The sequence below is a fragment of the Sparus aurata genome, chromosome 8, assembly GCF_900880675.1.
Source record: "Sparus aurata chromosome 8, fSpaAur1.1, whole genome shotgun sequence".
NCBI classification, from domain to species: domain Eukaryota; kingdom Metazoa; phylum Chordata; class Actinopteri; order Spariformes; family Sparidae; genus Sparus; species Sparus aurata.
Window position 1 is genome coordinate 17,555,375 of NC_044194.1, and position 20,557 is coordinate 17,575,931.

Sequence of the window (20,557 nt, forward strand, 5' to 3'; positions counted from 1 at the left end):
ACACATACTGTGTTATAGTATGTGTGCACTCATGCCTATATGCCTACACTTTCCAAACTCAATCGGGCATTGAGACGGATCTTTCGCAGGTGGGTGTCACAGTCCCACGTGACTTCAGCTGGAATTCAAGGGCTGGGTTCGTCTTGTCCCCGCTCTGCTGTATCTGTGAGTCCGCAGCAGAGAGCCTCAGCTTCTGTGTTCTCCATCCGTTTGTCCATCCTTCCATCCCTCATTCTCACCCTATGGAGTTAAGCACGGATCTGACCCCGAAGAAGAAATGGGGCCTGGCTATGTGGGTGCTCCGCCTGCGCCACCGGGCCCTCCGAAACAGGTAGAGGGGAAATAAATTGTTGAAGGGGTGCTGGATTGACACAGCTAATAGGCAAGGTTCAAGATGGGGTGAGAGTTCTGGTTTGCGCCTGGTGAAAATACGTTTTTACACAATGGTGTGTGTTTTGGCTTAAGATTTTATTTAAAATTCCTGGGCGAGAGAAAGTGAACCTGTGGGACTGGATTGACAGGTCTAATAGGCTAAATAATTATTTTTATCGATGCACTGGTCCAAAAAAAACCTCTGAGGCTACCCTTCCTTATTGGTGGAGATTGTTGGGGTGCAGCCTAAAAGTAATACCTGCAGACAATACTCAGGGCAAAAAAAGAGACTCTGAATTGCGTATTTCATATAAAAAGTAGTGCATTGTTTTAAGGAAGTTTTTTGGACAGGATTTGCATCAATACATTGTTAAAGTCAACTGATCCGTTGATGATACTGATACTGGTCCGTTGGCATTAAGTTACCTCTAAAGTGAGGATTTTACTATTACATTTAGTGGAATGTTGCTATATAATGATTTTTATCTATTTGTATCCCTTGCTTATGGGATACGGCTGCAGACAATACGAAGGGCTAATCTTAAATGTTTGCGTTTATTGGTTTTTAATGGCTAACGTAACTTCTTGCCAAGGGACAACAGTTGAAAATTAGCCTTCTGGCTAACATTTGCACATTTACAGTGATGTTGATTAATGTGCACTGTCCCTGCAAAATAAATAAACTTAAACTTAAATTTAATAACGTCAAGAGCAATGGCATTTTATTTTCTATCTGAATATTTAAAGTTTTTTTTAATCAATAATTGATTGACTAGTCAATTGACATAAACCTATCTCAGATGTAAGGATCTGTATTATATCAGTATAAACAGAATATTATTGAGTTTTGAACTGTTTGTAGGACAAAACAAGAATAGAATCATGAACTTCAGCCCTAACATGTTTTGTGTCCAAAAGTGCAAGATTTCTCTTGGTCTAGTTCTGTTTATAGATCAGTATTTGTTTGTGGTTTCGTACCAAATGAATGTACACAAAGAAAACAATAGGACAACTGTCTGGCGAGCGTTCTGTGAGGGTGGTTTTCGCATATCAAAGGATTTGTTTAAAGATTTTCTTTTCAGAATGAGAGAAACAGTATTAACCAGTTCTACTACACTCATGTTAATGTTTTCAAAGCATTGAATGCTTTTAATATTTTTGCTTTTTCTGTTGCTGTTGACACATTTGAACGGGGAAAAAGCATGTGGTTTGAATCCAGCCAAACCATGTATTCATTTGTGTTTCTGCACAATGATAGCCGAAAGCAGAAAACTGGCTTGGAAATGTCATTCCAGAGAAGGTGTAATGATCGATGCTATTTATAAGACATCCTTCTTTGTTTTGATGCAGTGAGGTGAGTCTCAGGAACACCTCTATCTCTGAACCACATCAAAACATCAAGTCATTTCTTTTTCTTTCTATATAGATTTTGCAGGGTATAAACTAAAACAATGAAGAAAATAAATCCAGTGGAGACCTCAGCAAATTTACCATTCTGTGGAAATGTCATTATTGTGGTTCTGGACACGTACATAGAAAATTGTTCCACATTAAACCATGAGAACAAGCCCTCCATGTTTACTCTTCCTCCGACTGACAGGTCTATATTAAACCTTATTATGGTTCTGAGGCACTCACTCATACACTATATACATGTATATAAACCTCATTAATGGTGATATTCTCTTGGATTGGCATCAATTAACAGAAATGATTTGGAGCCTCCCTCAGAAAACTAATAACCTGACGCTACTTTTTCAGGAGGATTATTGTTACCTAGCGTGAGGCTTTGCTACCAATGAAGCCCCTCGGGAGTGGTGAGCAGCAGCAGCAGCAGTGCTAATAATTAACTGTCTCAAACCATCAATTACATGATTTTCTCTGTGTTGCTTATAATGACTGTGGACTTGAGCAGATTAAAACAAAAACTGTTTTTCGGTAATATCCTCCTCAAGAATGTATTTGTGGGTTTTAGTTACTCCAGGACATTTCAGGAGCAATGTCAATGCAAAGTTGAGTCATTTATTAATACACAGGAATTCTGGTTGCTGTTTGTTGAATAAGTGAAGCTTCATGAGTTGTGTAAAAAGATATTCAGTGACCGATGATCGTGACATTAGAGGACTTTAAGCACTGTTTTCACCAGTTATCCCAAGTGCAGAATTTTACCTGCTGTATGTAAATTATTGCTCATTGTTGTCTGTATTTTTCGCATGGATTTTTTGAAAAAACATGATTTATCTTGGAAACTATAAATGTTATAAGAAATTGCTAACAGGCCGCAAAATCAGCAGCAGTGTTATCTCTGAAGGCTTTTTGCCCTGTCATAGTGCTAAAAGCGCTTTTTTATTTATTTATTTTTTGGCATAGACAGGCTTAGATTGTTATTTTAAGTGTCTGACATTTTGCAAAGGATCCCTGCAGAGATAGACCTTTTTGTCAGAGAAAAGGACTCCTTTTTATTTAACCAAAAACAGCTGCTATTGCTCTAGCCAAAGCCACCAAACTCCATTTGCAGAAACAGTAATTTTATTGTCGTAAAACACACTTTATTCAAACTTGAATACAAAAACTACAAAAGTAAATCTCACCAACACCAGCTTTTGTTCATCTTTTACACTCTTCCAACAATCACAATCTGGAGAAGAGCGAGATGAAGAGGGCAGATGTATTACTGAAGCAGTGGAGGAATGAGCTAGAGTCAGTGATGGTTGGAAGTTGGAACTAGGAAAAATTACTGTTTCAGCAAATGGAGTCTGGTGGCTTGGGTGAGCAGCTATTTCTGGTTTAAAAAACTGAGCCTGTCATGGGCAGAAACAAACACTTTTAGTACACAGACTTTTACAGTGTGTGATTGTCTACAATTGATTACATATTGTAGTGGCTGCAACATTCTTGCTTGATACAGGGACCAATTCCAAAAACTCTGTCCCCATTCTAAACTTTGATTCAAAGACATGGAAAAACTGGGTCCAGCCTGTACTGAAATGTAATATGTGACTTAGTATATGCCCTATATCAAGAGTGATGCTGCGGTATGTGTTACCTAACAGGCAATATATGATTATTACATGCATACATCCTTGTGTATGTTTTACAGTAAATGGGCTGACATAAATGCCAGAATATGCAAGTTACACACATAGTTGTTTATATATACATGTACATATATTACATGTGCACACGGGAGGTTGAAAAATACAGGAGTTACCCTAAAAATTACTGATTGACCAGGTCAGAATTCAGTACTGAATTGAGTGTAATAATGGTTTGATGTCATTAGATTGTTGTGCCACTTCTCAGTTTTACTTAACAAGACTCTCCAAATATAAGCATTCAAAAAATGCTGTTGTTGGAGTGATGATTCCATTAATTCAGTTTATTTTAGAGCTCCATGGGTGGTGGTGAATAAGAAAAGAAAGTAACAAGGATGTTGGACTTTTACATAGATGCACATGGCTTCTTGTGACGCTCTTGCCTGCTGAGTGTGGGCGGATGTAACCTCCACAATAACAAGCTTTGTGGCCTGGCTGACGTCATCGGAATGTATAAATACAGAATGCAGCGGGTGAATGCACTATAGAGAGAGAGGAGTGAAGAGTGTAAAGTGCAGCACACAATGAAAGATAGAGCAGATACCCATTGGCTCTGTGTGTTAGAAATGTCACGTTTCTTTACCGAGCAGAATAAACCATGTACCTCACACTAATGGCTTTTTGTGCAACGGACAACAGAAAACACAAACAACACAGGGATATGAGCATGAATGTGATTTTCTTAGTGTGTGTGTGGGCATGCATGTGTGTTTTTGTGTGTGTGTGGATGTAGGAGACAGAAATGTGCTTGTCTTACTAGGTCTGCAGTCATGTCACTTGACTTCCACTGCCTCAAGGCGTTGTGTGTGTGTGTATATGTGTATGCGTGAGTGTGTGTGTGTGTGTGTCTGTGTGTGTGTCTGTTTTTGGGAAACACATGCGCACATATGCCACCCCACTAGCCATGTAGAACAGCATTCCTGTTTTCCAATGCAAATTTTATTCCAAATCAACTGGTTTTATCGCAAGGGCTTTCCATGCAGTCACAGACGGGCGCCTGCCTGCTGCAAGTTAATGTTAGCACATGGACATCTGTATTTTTGTGTGTGCTATCCAGGATTGAATGGCTAGTTTCTTGTTAGCCTTTGTTGCCCGTCGTCTTTAAGTGTGTTTGCATTTGTGCTCCTGTGTGTCGTGTGTCTGCTGTAGAGTTCGGTCAATGCAGCGTAGCATGTGCTCTTCTATCCATCGCCTGCCTGTGGGCAATTTCAGCCACAGTCGATTCAGCCTCTATAGATTGGTGTGGCCTGAACACGGCAGCACACAGGAGAGTGTTTATGTTTTCTGTGCCTGTTAATTAGAAGCTACAGTATTTAGCTTGAATCCTGCAACCCTATTTTCATTGTTGCAACATTACGTTTCAGATTTTTGCCATTTAGCAGCTTTTATCCAGAGTGACATACGGGTGAAGGTCCTGTAAAATGCATAGATTTGTTGTTCTTTTTCTTGGCTAAAGTGCTTTTGTTGATGATGCTATTGTATCAGTGCCTGTAAGGGAAATTCAATTGTTACAGCTGCTCAGGGAAGAAGCACGCAATCCAAATCTCAACATGAAGAATAACTTAAACAAGAAATCAAAAAAATACTCTACCTGTATGAAAAATAAATCAAGTTTTGTGCAGCTGCAGCCGCCAAAGTGCTGTGTAATGAATAAGTAAGCAGTGTTAATAGCTTATCTGATGACGATGATACTCCTCTATTGATTTGTGCTCTGAGGAACCAGCAAGATTTCACCATCTCTGCTGCCTTCTAGATAGGAAACATGTAGAATAATTTAGAAAATCGACCTCCCGCTTCTTAGTATTAGAACTGCAAGTTGATCTTATTACGGCATTTAATTAATCTTACTATAAGACCTCTGCACCCTTTGGTGATTGAATTGAATTGAATTGGTGAGTCATCAGAGGACACATGGATGGAGCAAAAGACCCAAAACACTTTCAGTACACAGCATTCCTGTTGCAGCCCTGCATTTTGTGGCGTACGCAAATTGCTGAGCGCTTCTCGCCAAGCTTGATGGGCTGGAAGGTGTTGAAGGTCACGGAGAGGGCAAAGGGCAGTAACCTTCGCTGCTTCTTGGGGATAGTGAGCTACATGCAGCACCGCCCAACTGCAGAATATACAGATGTTCCTTAGTAGAGACCCAAGAGAATCAGTCTCTTCAGCTGTGGGAGTTCAGTGTTACTGGTTTTGAGTTAGATTTTATGGGTTAATTGCATTGGTGAATTATAATCTTTTTATAATCTAAAAATGTTTTTTTTTTTTGGGGGGGGGGGGCACGCAGGTAGTCGAGTGGTTAGAGCGCATGCCAAGAACGCAGTGGACCCCGGTCAAATAAAGGTGTCTATGCCTCAAAAAAATCTTTAAAAAAAAAATGCAAGTCTCCTTTAAAACAATCCTTAAATGCCTTTGTTTTGCATGGCAACGTATATTTAAAATGCCTGACAAGTGTTAGCAGTTGCTTACACACCTTCCCCGGCATTCCAATACCCATACGACCATACTGTTTAGTATGCCAGAAAAAGATGTAGTATGTCACATCATGAAGTATACGAAATGCAAAATGCCAAAAATACCAGGATGCCTTTCTTGCTATTCTGACCCTCAATCCTCTGTGCTGCGGAAGATACGGCACACATGTCACGGTGTGTGTCACGCAAATATAAACAAAGCCGAGAGAGCACAAAAAAAAAGGAAGACAGGCGCTACAATGACAGATGAAAACACATTTGAGCAGAATAACTTTGTTTTTTGTACTGGAGAATGTCTTGCTAAGGTGCAAGAGGGTCAAAGTTCAAGGTGCACTGTCATGATGAAGTAGCATGTCCCAATTGTATGCATACTGCATGCAACAGTAGCTATGTACCTTGCAAGGGCAGCTGCAGTACGTGCTAAAAGTAATACGAAAAGGGATGCAATCCAGAATGCACCACTAGATTATATTGCACTAATGTGTTGAGTGAAAAGGGGGTTTCCCTATTACTGTGCAAGCCCATTGGTCACAAACAAGGAAGTGAGGCAGGGAGGGAAGAGAGATTACAGGAAGGAGAGAGGAGAGATTAAAGAAGGAGTAAATCAGTGATTAAAAAGAAAGTTATAAAGTTGCTACAAAAAAACTAATATCATCTCAACCATAACGGTGCCAATAAAATACAATATTACAGTATTCAAACTACTTGCGGTGTTCTTTTAATTTTATGGAAGCTAGAACACATGGCTTTTTACATTGGAGTCAATTTCATTTTCTCTAATTTATTCCAGTCTGTACATATTTTTGGCCTATTTTTACTGCTTTTGTGGCGAGTCGTCCCTCCGCAGCAAATCAGTAACTGAACTAGTTAAAAAGAATTCAGCAATTGCTTGTTTATTGCCGTTTGCTTGTGAAGGAATTTGGCTCTTACTGTGTTTGCCCCATTTAATGACACATATCTCCCAAGCCTGAAATAAAAGAAAACATCAGTGAAAAGACATGATAATGAGATACTATAGGGACTTTTTTTTATCCTTTGCTTTGAACACTGTGTCAGTCGTGTTCCTCCAGCAAAAGTCAGGCCACAAAAAACATGCAGTCATGAAACACATAATTACAAAAATACATTATTTCTTGCGTATCTTATTTGAAACGTAATTACAACATCTTCGTCTGCTATAGACATGACGTGAAAAATATTAATTGCTCGTCTTTCCTTTCTCCCCTGCCGTTTGCTTAATTGAATCGAATAATTTAATCTGCATGCCCTCTGAGACTTGACATCAGTGACGTATCCTTCCGTTAGTGACAAAGGAAGTCCCTGCTAACACATCTCCGACCACTGAGAAGCTGCACAGAACAGCTGACCGCTCTCCAGTTCAAACTTGATGACTCATCCTTTAACATGTCTCGTTATCACCAAGGTAACAGGTATTCCTTAGCAACAGGAGCCGCATCATCCTCCACTCTCGATGCTAAGGCGTGGGCTTTCAGACCGCGGGTGTCCTTCAGCTCCGCTTCGCCATTCCGATGGTGGCGTCTCTACCTCTGATTGATTCATCGTTAATCTTTCATTCTCCCTCAGTCTCTGCATCCTGGCCCGTGTCGGCAGGACAGCTGACTCATTCTCTCCTCTCCTCCAGAGTCTATGTGGAGAGCTGAGATCTCACCGCTATTTTCAGGATTCAGCCTGCCGTCACTGGCTGCGCTGCCCCCACATAACCTCTCGCTGCATATTATGATTTTGCAGAATCCTGATTTATATCACCAGCTGATAATTCAGTGTATTATCATGAGGTGCAATGCAAGCATTTTCTTGGTCATTCGACATTAACTTAACTAGGTGAAAAAAACCCAACACATTTTAGTTAACTGAAATTAAAACTTGACTTTAGAATTAAGCAAAAACTGAACTGAATCAATGATGTGTGCTCATAGAATTAATATAGAATGCAAGATATAAAGGAAAAGTTTATGTTTTTATCTTTTTCCAATTTGGTCAAATGAGAGCTCCAGAGGTCTGGTGAACTCGCTCAAAAATGCTGCCTCTACAATTTTGATATTGCACATCATAGTGCACATCATAGTGCACATCCAGAGTGCTAAATTGCCATGTGTGGCACATTTGAAAAAACTACAGGGCTGTGTCATTTTAGCTTATTATTAATTAAGATATATATGAAACATGTCTTCATTAGTATGTCAAAAAAATGACTAGATCTTTGTTCTGTTATTTGGATGATTTGTGTACTAACTATGTTCAAACCCAGAGAAGTCTGTCAATTTGTCGCCTGTAGCTATGACTCCTGAGGAAACATGCTTCAGTTACTTCAGAGACATTCCACGAAACGTTTCAATATATCACCTCGTCTGTGAACCTTATTTCTGCCTGAGTCACATCAGTCAGACTTTTCTTTGGGAAGTATGCTGGTCTAACAGTGAAGACAACAACTCCCATGATTCCGTGCTACTTCACAACATCATCAAACTACATCTTACGTTGTCACTGTTTTGATTGAGGGACCCCTAGTGGCAGAAATGACATACTGTATTCAAAAGTGAAAGTAAAAAGTATATTCCTGACCCATTGTTTTCCTGACAAAGATGTATATTTTCAGTGAAAAATAGTGTATTCATTGATTAATTATGACATAGAACTGATTATTGATTTGAGTGACACTGAGGCACTGAGTGGTTGTTACAGCCGGACTGATCCTAGATTTTTTAAGTTATTGATGTTTGGGAGACAAAAAATCTGAGAAAAAAATGACAGTACACTTTCCAATAGTATTTTTGTTTTTAAACATAAACATGTTTATAATAACAACCTCTATATTGAGTGCTTTCTGGTGGACAGACTATGCACTGTAATGGTGACACTTTCTACATTACCAAGAAATGTGCTGATACCCGAAGATCTGTAATAAACTAATTTTGGCCGGAGGATTCATCTGTCTAGCTTGAGCGAAGATTCATCCACAGCCCATCAACCAGAGTCCCATATCAAAACAATTCATCATCCTGATGACAGAGGATTCTTGTAATCGTGGACAAAAAGCTTTATTTACACCAACGTGAACGTTTGTTTTGAGTGAAATCTCGAAGTTGTTTTACCTCTACACCAATGATATTTTCAGTGCTGCCCTGCATGTCAAGTCAGCAGTTTGCTGCAACAAAGCTGCTCAGGCACAACTACACATTACAGTGTGGTATGATGAGGAATTTACTGGGAGGAAAATTACTTTTTATGACGGGTGAAGAACCTAGTCTTCAGTGGTGTCTCAGTTTCCATCTCCTCTCTGTGGATTTTGTCAAATGAAACACTTGTGTTCTTGTACAACACACTTCCGCTGCAGTCATGAGCTGCTGCATGACTGATTTGCAGGTGTGAATGATGAAGCTTGGACATTGTTCTCTGCTTAATAGCAACAAGACAACTCATTCAACTAGGCTTGTTTGAGCCAATTATGTTGAACATGAATCCCTGTATGTGGGAAGGAAATTGTTTTCTGTAGTCGTTCTTCTGTTTGCTGATTTGCTGGTTGTGTGCCAAAATTACGCTATGCTGGATCCAGAAAAAAAAAAAACATCTTTGGCTGTTGAAAATCTCACACTGTTGTTACAGATGCCATTGCGGGGCGTGAGGGAGGAGAGGCTGAGGCTGTAAATGGGCAGCGTCTGTGTTCACACCTGTGCACATCACACTTACACTTGGGTTAGGGCTTAAGAAGCAGCCTGGGCATGTCCACACATATAACAAGACACATTCTGCACTTACTGACTTCAACAGTACAAGGTTTGGCTCAGAGGCTCCTGTCTCAACTTGTGCTTTTTAATCACATGTACAGGAACAGTGTTACGAGCCTCAAAACAGTGTTTTAGCAATATAGACTGAAATCCATTAAAATATGCATTTAATGTCAATTCACACCTTGTATCAACATGTGTCTTGAGTGACCACTTTACCGCTTTATACGCAAAGTAGGCCAAAATAGTTAATAGATAACTTTTTCTACGTACGACAACGACGTAGCCTTTATTAGAGACTGTTTACTGTATTTGTAAGATTTGACTTGATATGATCTTAAACAAATTTGTCACAGCTGTTTCAAACAAGTTTTTTATGTTTCTCATCATGCAGCAATTCTGATTTGTTTAGGGAGTCTGGCAATATTTTGCTTACTTGTTCAGTTGTTAGTTGAATCATGTTCCCAAACATCTGCCCCTAACAATGACTAGGAAATGATCAAGAGAGCATAGGTGTGACATATTTAATGGATATTTCATATTATATTCAATGCCTTACAATAACAGTGCAGAAGAACTAATAAACTTTACAATTAACCTAAATTGTTTATTTACATTTTTAACAATAATACATACTTAACAGGCTTCTTTTTTTCCTCTCTCTGATGTTTGGCTGTCGTTCTAGTAGCTTTTTGTTTGACCTGCATCATTGTCTAATGCAGGATGAGGCTGTTTAGTAGAAAGTGAAGGCTCTGTGAGTACAGCCAGTGCATTATATCCACTTTAAGGTAGTGCTGGGTTCACTGTGTATCAGTGGTTGAGCAGGTGACTGGTATTTCTGCAATGAGGAAAATGACTCTGCTGTGTCATAGTTGTAAAATGTATGGTATTATGGCACACACACGTTTGAATATAAAAGGCACCAGGTTTAGAAATGCAGATTCTGTCCTGATTTTATATAGCTTCTTTTTTATTGTTCTGCTCTTTATTCAAACTATTTAAAACATAAAAAACTGGCTCAAAAATAGGGTAAACCAGCAATAAAATGATCTGAGGTCTAAATGTGCTTTCACAGGCGAGGTAGAAGTCACCCTGTGATTGATTGAGGAGCAAATTGATGCTCCTAGTGTGCAAATTGGTGCCAATAAGTGGAGGAAATTGATTTCTACACCTTTAACCAGAGGAGGGAACTAATAATAGCTGATTGTAGCATGAAACCCTGAATGCTGTTGAAGCTCAGCGGCACATTTTAGAATCAAGCTTAAAAATACTGATTGTAAAAGCTTAGTTTACAGATTTGGACCCATTAAAATCCTGATCTGAAACTCATTAAGAAAGGATACAAATCACCAGGCTATAAAACAAGGAAATAGTTTGAGTGATGCATCTTGTGTCGCGCTCTGCAGAGGTTCAGCAGTACAGTACTGGACTAGCAGGATGTCTGTAGACTTTGGCAGCCATTAACAGCCTGCGGGGGGCAGATTGGCATGGCACAGTGCCTGGGTGAAAGAATTAATGAGTGAAAAGTGAATAAATGCAGTATTAGGAAGTTTCTCTTTGGAACTATGCAGTGATTTGCATCTTAAAAAAAAAGATGTGACACCCCAAAAATCATAATCTAATTACACAAATGACCTTAGTTCACTGTTGTGTTTTGGTGTTCAAAGATGAGCTAGTTGTCAGCCTCCTGCTTGTGTTTTCCACTAATAGCTTTCTCCACCTGCACCGGTTTTTCACTGTAATTTAAGGTGGATTGATGAACAATATGTATTTGTCTCTGTGTGGATCGATGTGTTGATAAAACCACCCACAGTGATGTTGCACTCTCTGTTTTGTATGTTTTTCTCCCATTTTCTGTCCATTTTGTATTGTTCTGTCTGTCTCTCCTCTGTTTCTGTCTGCTGCTTCTGTTTTACTCAGCTTGTGTCTTTGCTTTTTTCTGACTGGTCACTCTGCTCATCAGCCTACAGTATACTAGCCTCATTCTGCCTTTCTGCCTCTACATTTTTCTCCGTCTCTGCTTTTGTTTGTCTGCCTGTCTTTCTCTCTCTCTCTCTCTCTCTCTGTATACTGTATTTTTCTCGGCGTCTCTTTCAATCTGTCCACTGAACGTTTTCTTTTTCAGTGTCTCCCACCTGTCTCTCTTACTGTTTTTGCCTGCATATTTTTTCTGTCTGAACCTCTCTCTATAGCTGAACTCTTGTTTCTCTCTCCTTCTTCCTTTACCTTGTCTCTCTTAATCCCAGTTGACCGACTCGATTCGTCTTTATTCCGTCCCCTTCCTTCCTCTGCCTGTCTGTCTTTCAGAGCCGTTGCGTCTTTGCTGTCTTAATGTTTTTACAGCTCCGCTCGGGTCCACAAAGTTATGTGGGGCTAAGTGTTCGTACAGCCAATGGCGAGATGAGATGTATAAAAGCACTGAGCTAATAGACGTGATGTAAGACTCGATACGTGACTTCTTTGGTAAAGAAGCAGCATCCTACTGCAAGGACACAGCCTTCTGCTGCGTGTGTGTGTGTGTGTGTGTCAGTTGTGAAACAGCAATGAAATCTCAATGCCAAGTTGTCTTCTGTCTTCGCTACTGCATCGGAAGAAACATCGTTGTTGTGTGTGTGTGTGTTTTGGCCTTGCCACCACGTTAACACTTTGTGTCCTGAGCCCCCCCCCCACAACTCCTCCCCTCCCCTCCTTGCTCTGCAGTTGCCATGGCAACGCACCAAGAGGCTCCATCATGTGTCTGAGCCTGTGACCGCAATTTTATAACAGCTCACAAGCGCTGGCTTTGTGTGTTGATGTGTTTCTGTGCTTTCTGTCTTAATTTAGCTTTTGATCATGTTACCAGCGCTGCGAGGTGCGTTTGTCGGGCTCGGCGTCAGTCTCACGGAGGTATCATTGAAACAGCTGCGTTGTCTTATGTTAGAGATTCGATCGAGTAGCGATAAGACATGACAGCCAAAACATTTGACTTACCCCCTGGTGGCAGGTGTCACTTCAGGTCATAAACCTGAACCCTCCATGGCAGTTTCTTGTGAACTTCATTTGCTGTAGTTATGGTCTGGCTAGGTCTGGACACAAACACACTGTTTATGGTTAGGAAAGTATGTATTGGCTTAAAATACCTGTTTATTTCGGTGCAAACAGGGCTGTAGATATCCTGTCTTTCTGTCAAATATATGATGCTACAAACAAGGTCTCGCTAAAAAACACCCTGTCTTGTCACCATAAACGCAGATTCCCAACCTGACCTTCAGGTTGGGAATCACAGCTCTGAAAGACTTGTGAGTGATAATGAACAGAGGGGTTATGAAACCAAAATAGATTACGTGCATAAAATTTGGAAGGACTACCAGGGAGTAGAAGTACGATAGTTTGCAATGTCACAGTGGGAGGTTGGTGTGGAGGTTCGCTAGGATCGTCCCAGAACAGAAACGTCACAGGCATGTTCCCAAAAACTCAAGCACAAATAGCCCTGTGTGCCGTGGCAGGATCCTAAAGCAATCCGCTGAACCCCCGGCATGATCAATCATTGTAAGTCAGCCTGAATAACAGTGCCAGCTAAATGCTCAAAAAATTGCAGCGAGCACGCCTGGAGCAAAAGGCAGCCTGTGCTCTGCAGCCTATTTTTTAAGTATTCCCTCTCATGGGCTCAGTTCCATTTCAGACAAAGCAAAAGTAAGTGGAGCAGGTCTGGCAAATGACCACGGACATAAACCCTGAAAAGCAAATCTATCAATCTGTCATTAAATTCTATTATTAATCATAATCTCAACACCTGCTTGACTACCTCGAACAAGACCACATCTTTTTTACATTTTCCCAAGTTGTGTTTCTGTCTGATGTTGGATGATATCCACTTTGTCTGCTGATTCATGTCTGAGGTGATGGGTGGGTGTCGATTGGTTCAACCTGACTGTCTGAGCTTCAAAGAATATATCACCCCTCAACCAATTGCAGGGCGATATTTCTGTTTTGTCTTTTATGGTGGCTCCATTTAATTGCATTCAAACAAATTTCTTATACTGAGACATCTCAGGTAATAATCATTACTTCCAATGAAATCATGTTGAATCTTATTGAAATATGTCATAAAATTAGATCATGTGTGTGTATATATATATATATATATATATATATATATATATATATATATATATATATATATATATATATATATAACATTTGGAATGTATTCTTAAAAACACAACACACCAGCTAAAATCAATGTGACAACAATGACAACCAAGTGCCTTAATGATTACGCAGACCTCTCTTGAGTTTTGCTCTATTGTCAGTCTGAAAGCAGCGCTAGAAGTGGTCTGATACTCACCGGTATGCAGTACTGGCACTTTTGTTGAAGCATGCCTTTTTTCTGCTTACTGGCACTTCTCTAGCTGTCAGGTTCTCTTTTCATAATGCCCCTAAATAAACTGCATCACCAGGGGGAACCACATGACACTTACCTTTCCATTCTCGCCTGCTAGCTTTTCTCTGTAGGGGCTTGAAGTGCTTCATTTGTGCGACACTAAAATTAAAGAGGCGGTTTCCAGGCTAACGCCAGTCAGAGACACTTGTTCCACTGTTGGCAAACTCCCTCGCCCAATATGTAAGTAAGGAGGGCACTGGAACTTTTTTTCCACTTCAAGCACTGTCTGAAAGTGTCTATCTCATTGCAGATAATATAAATGAATTCAAAAAGAAAAGGCGCTACTTTGGCAAAGTAATCTGGACATCAGCTAGTAACTACGGTTATCAAATAACAAGTTCCTCAAAGTTGTACTTAAGTACATTACTTGAGAAAATGCATTTAGTTATATTTCATCAGTGACTGCCACAGACATGCACACATCACATCCTGAGCTTCTTCTCCTCCGCAGTGAAGACCTGTCTGACACAGCGTGTTCAGAACAGCAAATATAAAAGCCTTCATGAACTTGTTCCTCGATGAATCACTGTTGAATGATGGCAGTCAGCAACAAGTTATTATTTTGATATTAGTCATCTTCACTTAAAACTCTCAAAGTCTGCAGTCGCACTCGCTGTGACTCACAGCTGAAATAGTCAATGCAATATGTAAAATGATGAGGCTGGGTGGTAAAAAGTCACCTGGCAGGTTACTTAACTTCCATCCCTCTGCTGTGTTTACAGGCCTGAGACCCAGCAGAAAGCCCCGGTGAGCACCCCTCCTCCCCCACCCGCCCCCTCCACCCCCCCCTGAGCCGGCAGGGCCCCCGGAGCCGGAGGAGGAGATCCTGGGCTCCGACGATGAGGAGCAGGAGGACCCCGCAGACTACTGCAAAGGTCAGACAGACAGACAGACAGACAAACACGCAAACATACACACTCACACACACACACGCACGCACGCATGCACGCATATACACTGAAGTCATCTGTCTATGCCGATTACTTCTACTCTCCGCATCTGTCACACAGAGCTCAACAATGGCTTCCCCGTCTCCTAGCTCTGCTTTTCTTTTCCTCTTTTCTCCCTCCATCCTGTTGTTGTAGCCATCAGTTTGAAACACGTGCTACTTGTGACAGCAGCGTTTCAAGGTTGTTCGGCTATTGCCAGAAAGGAGCGGCAGTCTAGTTTCCTGCAGTGGCTCGGGATGCCAAAGTCTAGAGGCTCATTTTCATCACACAGCTCTGCATCAAAAACACAGGAGAACATTACACTATCATTCTGTATCCACGGGACAAAGCAGTGCCACATTTTTTACATTTTATTAGGCTTTTAACATTCTAAATATAACTCGCTGTCTTGAATTGTATGCAATGATACAACATGGAAAGACATTCTGAGGTTGTTTTGGAAGAAGCACAGGCAAACTGTCAGATCTCACTTCAGTGAGATGAAAGACTAAAGAACAGAGAATAGATCACATCTCTCTTATGTATTTTGGCTTCTTTTCATTAGCTTTCTGTTCAAAACAAGTAATTCTCCTCATAAATACCTTTTGTTTATTAAGAACAGTTTAAACCTGTAGGAAGGAGTACACATTTAGTTTACTATTAATCTCATTATTTTTAGCTGAAGTAGTATTTCTAGTGTTCAGTGTACATATAGTGACTGGCCCACCTTTGTGTTTGTGCGATTTTATTTAAAATTCCACATATTTACGTTTAATAAAATACACCTCCAACAAATGTAACCCTGGCAGGCGAGACTTCTTTCCCGCCAGCTGGTGGTGTCACTGTAGCAAGAACAAAGAGGATTTTGATGTCTCATTAAGGTAAACATATTCAGCTCCAGGTTGAAGCATTACAAACTATTACTGAGTAAGTTTCTGTTTAATGACCTCTTAATGTGTGCCTCCGTTTTAAATAAACACAGTGACACACACACAAAGTAAAATGGTTACTGTTGTTGAACGCATTCAAACCAAACATACAGATGCGCATACACAGTTAAATGCATGCTTTTTCTGATCCATTTTTCATTTACTGTACTGTCTTATGTGCAGTCCTGTTACAAAAGAACCAGCTATTGTTGCTTTGATATTCATATCTCAAAAAATGGTTCACACGGATAGAATCATGAGACTTTTTAACAATTTTTGTAACTTTAAACTGAGTTGAAATGGATGCCTAATGGATTAAGAAACTAGAACAGCACCCATCAGAGCGGCGTACCTCCACCAACGTCTAGCTGTCCCCTCAAATTCAGTTCATTTGAACCCCAAAACAATCTTAAGCTGCTTGATCCAGATTTCTATTTATATCCATATCAAATTGTACTCACTCGTGGATACCAGCCACCGTAATACACCAGATTTCTTCATCAAAATCCATGCATTATTCCGGAGAAATTAATGAAAATTTTAAAAAATCTGAATATTTAAGAAAGGATCTGTCTCCTTTTCCGCCTCAGCACCAAAAGTTAGTAGGATCTATTCTGGGCCAAGACCCATCCTCCATCTAGATTTTATGGAAATCTGTAGGTTTGTGTAATCCTGACAAACCAACCAACATACAAACATGGGCAACAAGGGCCTTCATCTTATCAGTATACTATAATCATGTTTCTGACTCCCAAGGACAGAAAGTGACTCTTTCAATCCAAATGTTGTCCTTGACTTGGTTGTTGAGGTACGTCGTGGTGTCTGTCATATAGAATTGGATGTTATGAGACAAAACCGAGAAGGTATTTTTACATTTAGAACTGGACATCAGCGTAAGAACCCATAAAATCAGGCTTTTACTTTGCATTCTAAAAGCCTTGACATAGAAGACTAAGAAAAGGAAGAAATCGTCTGTAAAAACAAATCCTGAGTAATTTCACTTCAAAAATGTTGCCTCCCAGATATAAAAATCAAATCAAATGAATGTTAAATATAAAAGAAGAGAAACATGTTCAACTGCTTAATTGATCATTTAAGTAATAATTGTATTGATAAGTGTTATCAGGTTTAAAATGCAGCATTTCAGATTTATTTTTTTGTGCTGTCCTCCTGCTTCTTCCTTTTTATTAATCCACAGCACTTCTCTCCTGTCTCATCTTCTGTGTTTCTGACCTCCCTCCCTCTCCGCTGCTCTCGAGCCACTTCTTACCCACTAATGGATTTCATGTCATTGCCTGGTTATCACTAACCGTCGTCTGTAACCTTCATCTCTCTCTCTTTATCTCTCTCAGGAGGGTACCATCCGGTGAAGATCGGGGATTTGTTCAACGGGAGGTACCATGTGATCAGGAAGCTGGGGTGGGGCCACTTCTCCACCGTATGGCTATGCTGGGACATACAGTGAGTCAAACACACACACACACGCACACACAGAGTCAGTGCAGTATAGGCTAATGCATATAGACTTACACACACACACACACACACACACACACACGCACACACACACTCACCGCCACAGACACATCATGACCCAGAAAAAAGCCTGCAACACACACGTGCACACAATGGCTCTTGACTTCACCTTCACTTCACCTTGCTCTGTCACACTCTCTCTCTCTCTCACACACACACACACACACACGCACACACACACACACACTCTTTACATACACCACACATGCACCTGTTGCCACCATGACAACGGTTGCAACCAACACCACCCTGGCCTGTGCTTTGCACTGTAACATTGTTTCTGTGTTCACGTGGCAACCAGGGTGGATGGATGACAGGATCATCAACCCAGTGTCACCTTTCACTGAATCTCCCTCACACACACACACACACACACACACACATCCTCATTAATTTGTATCACTGGTGTTAATTACACTAATGGTGGTCATAAACTAGTGAGCGCACTGTACAGTCACTCACTGTCCTTGACACATATGTGAAGGGCAGTGGTGGAAGAAAGACTCCCTCACTTACGTAAAAGAACCATTACTACAAAGAGAACATTTTGTAGTCCTGAATTTAGAATGGTGGATTTTGATTTGTATTACCCTGCTGGCCAAATGGTCACAGCCAGGGTTGGAATTTTGTCATTTTAGGGGCAAGGACATTTGGCCTTCACTTTTTTTTTTTTTTCATAACATCCTTTTTTTTTTACATAACATCCTAATTTATATTAAGACATGGATTATGCGTTAAAACGTTTTTTGATACCAATATCAAGTTAATGTTACATTAGAAAACAGTTTTTTTAAAGAAGGGTTAGGGTTTGGTGATTTTGGTGACACTACACTGAATAATAGTGAAGTTACTGAATATTTCTCGTAGTATCTCTTTTCGGTGTTTCACTTTGTAGACGGTCCCTGTGCCCTCGTCTCACAGACGGCTGACCATAGAGACCAGAGTTAATGTCCAGCCTGGAGGAGCATTCGTTTTGATGAAAATACAGTTGTAGCTCGTTGTCTACCTTACTACGGCAGAAAAGAGTCTTCATTTGTATTTTAACAATGTTTCGCTTATGAGTTATTGATCGGGGAAGTTCGAATCTGTGAATATAACTCCAACTTTACAGACCTAAATCCTACCACATAAGTCAGTTACGTATTATATCAAAACCGGCTGAGCTCGCCTGCGTACCTGTGCTGTAAGTGTCGTTCTTCCGTTTTGAGATGCATCTACTGTTTGAGAGGCTTTAACGTGAGATCATTGTTATGGTGATAAGACTCCACCTGCGCGAACCGCAAACTCACTGAAGTTCTATTTAAGGCAAGCCCACTACGCTGCATTGGCACTTGTAACTTGGACAGGGCCAGTGGCACAAAGGTCACTGTGGCCGTACAATGATTTTTTTTTTTTCATGGGGCATCAAGGCCAACGTGCCGGGCAACGGGGGACATGGACGCCGTGGCCGCCTTGAAATTCCCACCCTGGTCACAGCACATGCTGCTTCACTGCAAAAATCTGCAAGTGACTCACATTCAATACAGTTTCTTCATCAATGTCATTATAAGATGTCAGTGTTTTAGTTATCAGTTACATTCACTGAGTCACTGAGCCCACCGCTGACTCACTGCTGACTCAAAATAATTTTAGATACTTGAACCTTAAAATAAGGATGGTATTTGAATGTCAACACTAGCTGTTTTCTGTTGAACAGTAAATATTGATGCCTCTCAAAGGCGATGAACTGCTATCTGCTGCTAGCAGTAGCTGTCGTTAGCCAGTTAGCTCAGTTAGCCGTGCAGCTAGCAGTCCTGACTGGGAGCTCGAAGCATTGGGGAAGTGTTGGTGTTTACACTGCTAGTTCAGGAGCTTTCTACTGTGACGGGCAGAGGCTAGCTGGTTAGCATGCTAACTTCATTAAATATCTTCTCAACAATACATCATAACATAAAAAAAAACTTTTTTCCACATTCTGTTGATAATTTTAGTAAATTTTTTGGATGTTCTCCACTAACATATTTACATATTGCAGCTTTAAGTAATTGGTCTATTATCATACACATGTTTATCGTGTGAATAATCCAGTAAAGATGTCTGGTCTTGTGCATCTTTTGTTTATGAGTTCATCTGGTTGCCTTTTCACGAGCGATTGATTGTAACACTTTCTCCACCTCCCTACTTTGTATTTTGAGGGTTATTTATTTTTGCCAAAAAAAGAGACAAAACACACAGTAAACAATGCTAAAGATAGATTTCATTGTTAGCATTTTTATACATAAAAGAGCTATAATAATTTGTTTTGCCAGGATAATCATGTTGTGAAAACATCCTTCACTCTTACTCAAGCATGTTCTTAAAGGATCTTTATAATATCAGATGCTTTGTTTCTATGTTCTTCTTTGTGTTCTTTGTGTATTTTCATTTTATTTACTTGGTAACTACAGTGATCTCTAAGTACTGCTGCACTATTTCATTTTTCAAGCAACATTTGCTGGTTTCAGCTTCTTAAATGCCAGGATTTGCTGCTTTCATTAGCAATTTACTGTATGATAGTAAATAGAGATTCTTTGGGTTTTTATGTTTATAGACTAACAGTTGATTAGTTGCAGCTCTGTCATACAGGAAGTTACATGACTTATTAATGGACAAAACGTGAGGAAGCCTCAGCGACCAGCCTGATAGCCAAAAACATTTGGTGACTAAAGCATGGTGTGCTGGAGAAGGGTTGTGCTGCATGTTTAATTTTGATTGACTCTACCATTTCTGTTATGAAATGCCTCATAACTGCATTTGCATTTCCACTGGCAATGTGGGCAGTGTGAATGATGGCTGAGCAAAGGTGCAATGAAGGCACAGTGAGGGACATTTCATAATATCTTTGACACATGAATCAGCATTACTTGCTTTAATAACCCACCGGGGTGTGAGTTAACTGAAGTGACTGTTTGTGTCTGTGTCACTGCAGAGTGAAGAACTTTGTGGCGATGAAGGTGGTGAAGAGTGCCCAGCATTACACAGAAACGGCCCTGGATGAGATCAAACTGCTGCGATGTGTGAGGATCTGATTAGTTTGA

The 20,557-nt window shown here is 40.3% G+C and overlaps 1 protein-coding gene across 1 annotated transcript in view; it reads left to right on the plus strand.

The window, feature by feature from the left end:
- srpk2 (SRSF protein kinase 2) overlaps positions 1-20,557 on the plus strand; it is a 75,916-nt gene that overhangs the window by 36,314 nt on the left and 19,045 nt on the right. Inside the window, 4 exon segments of the mRNA XM_030424773.1 lie at positions 14,830-14,875; positions 14,877-14,982; positions 17,318-17,426; positions 20,449-20,536. Of these exon segments, the coding sequence (XP_030280633.1) occupies positions 14,830-14,875; positions 14,877-14,982; positions 17,318-17,426; positions 20,449-20,536 (349 nt within the window).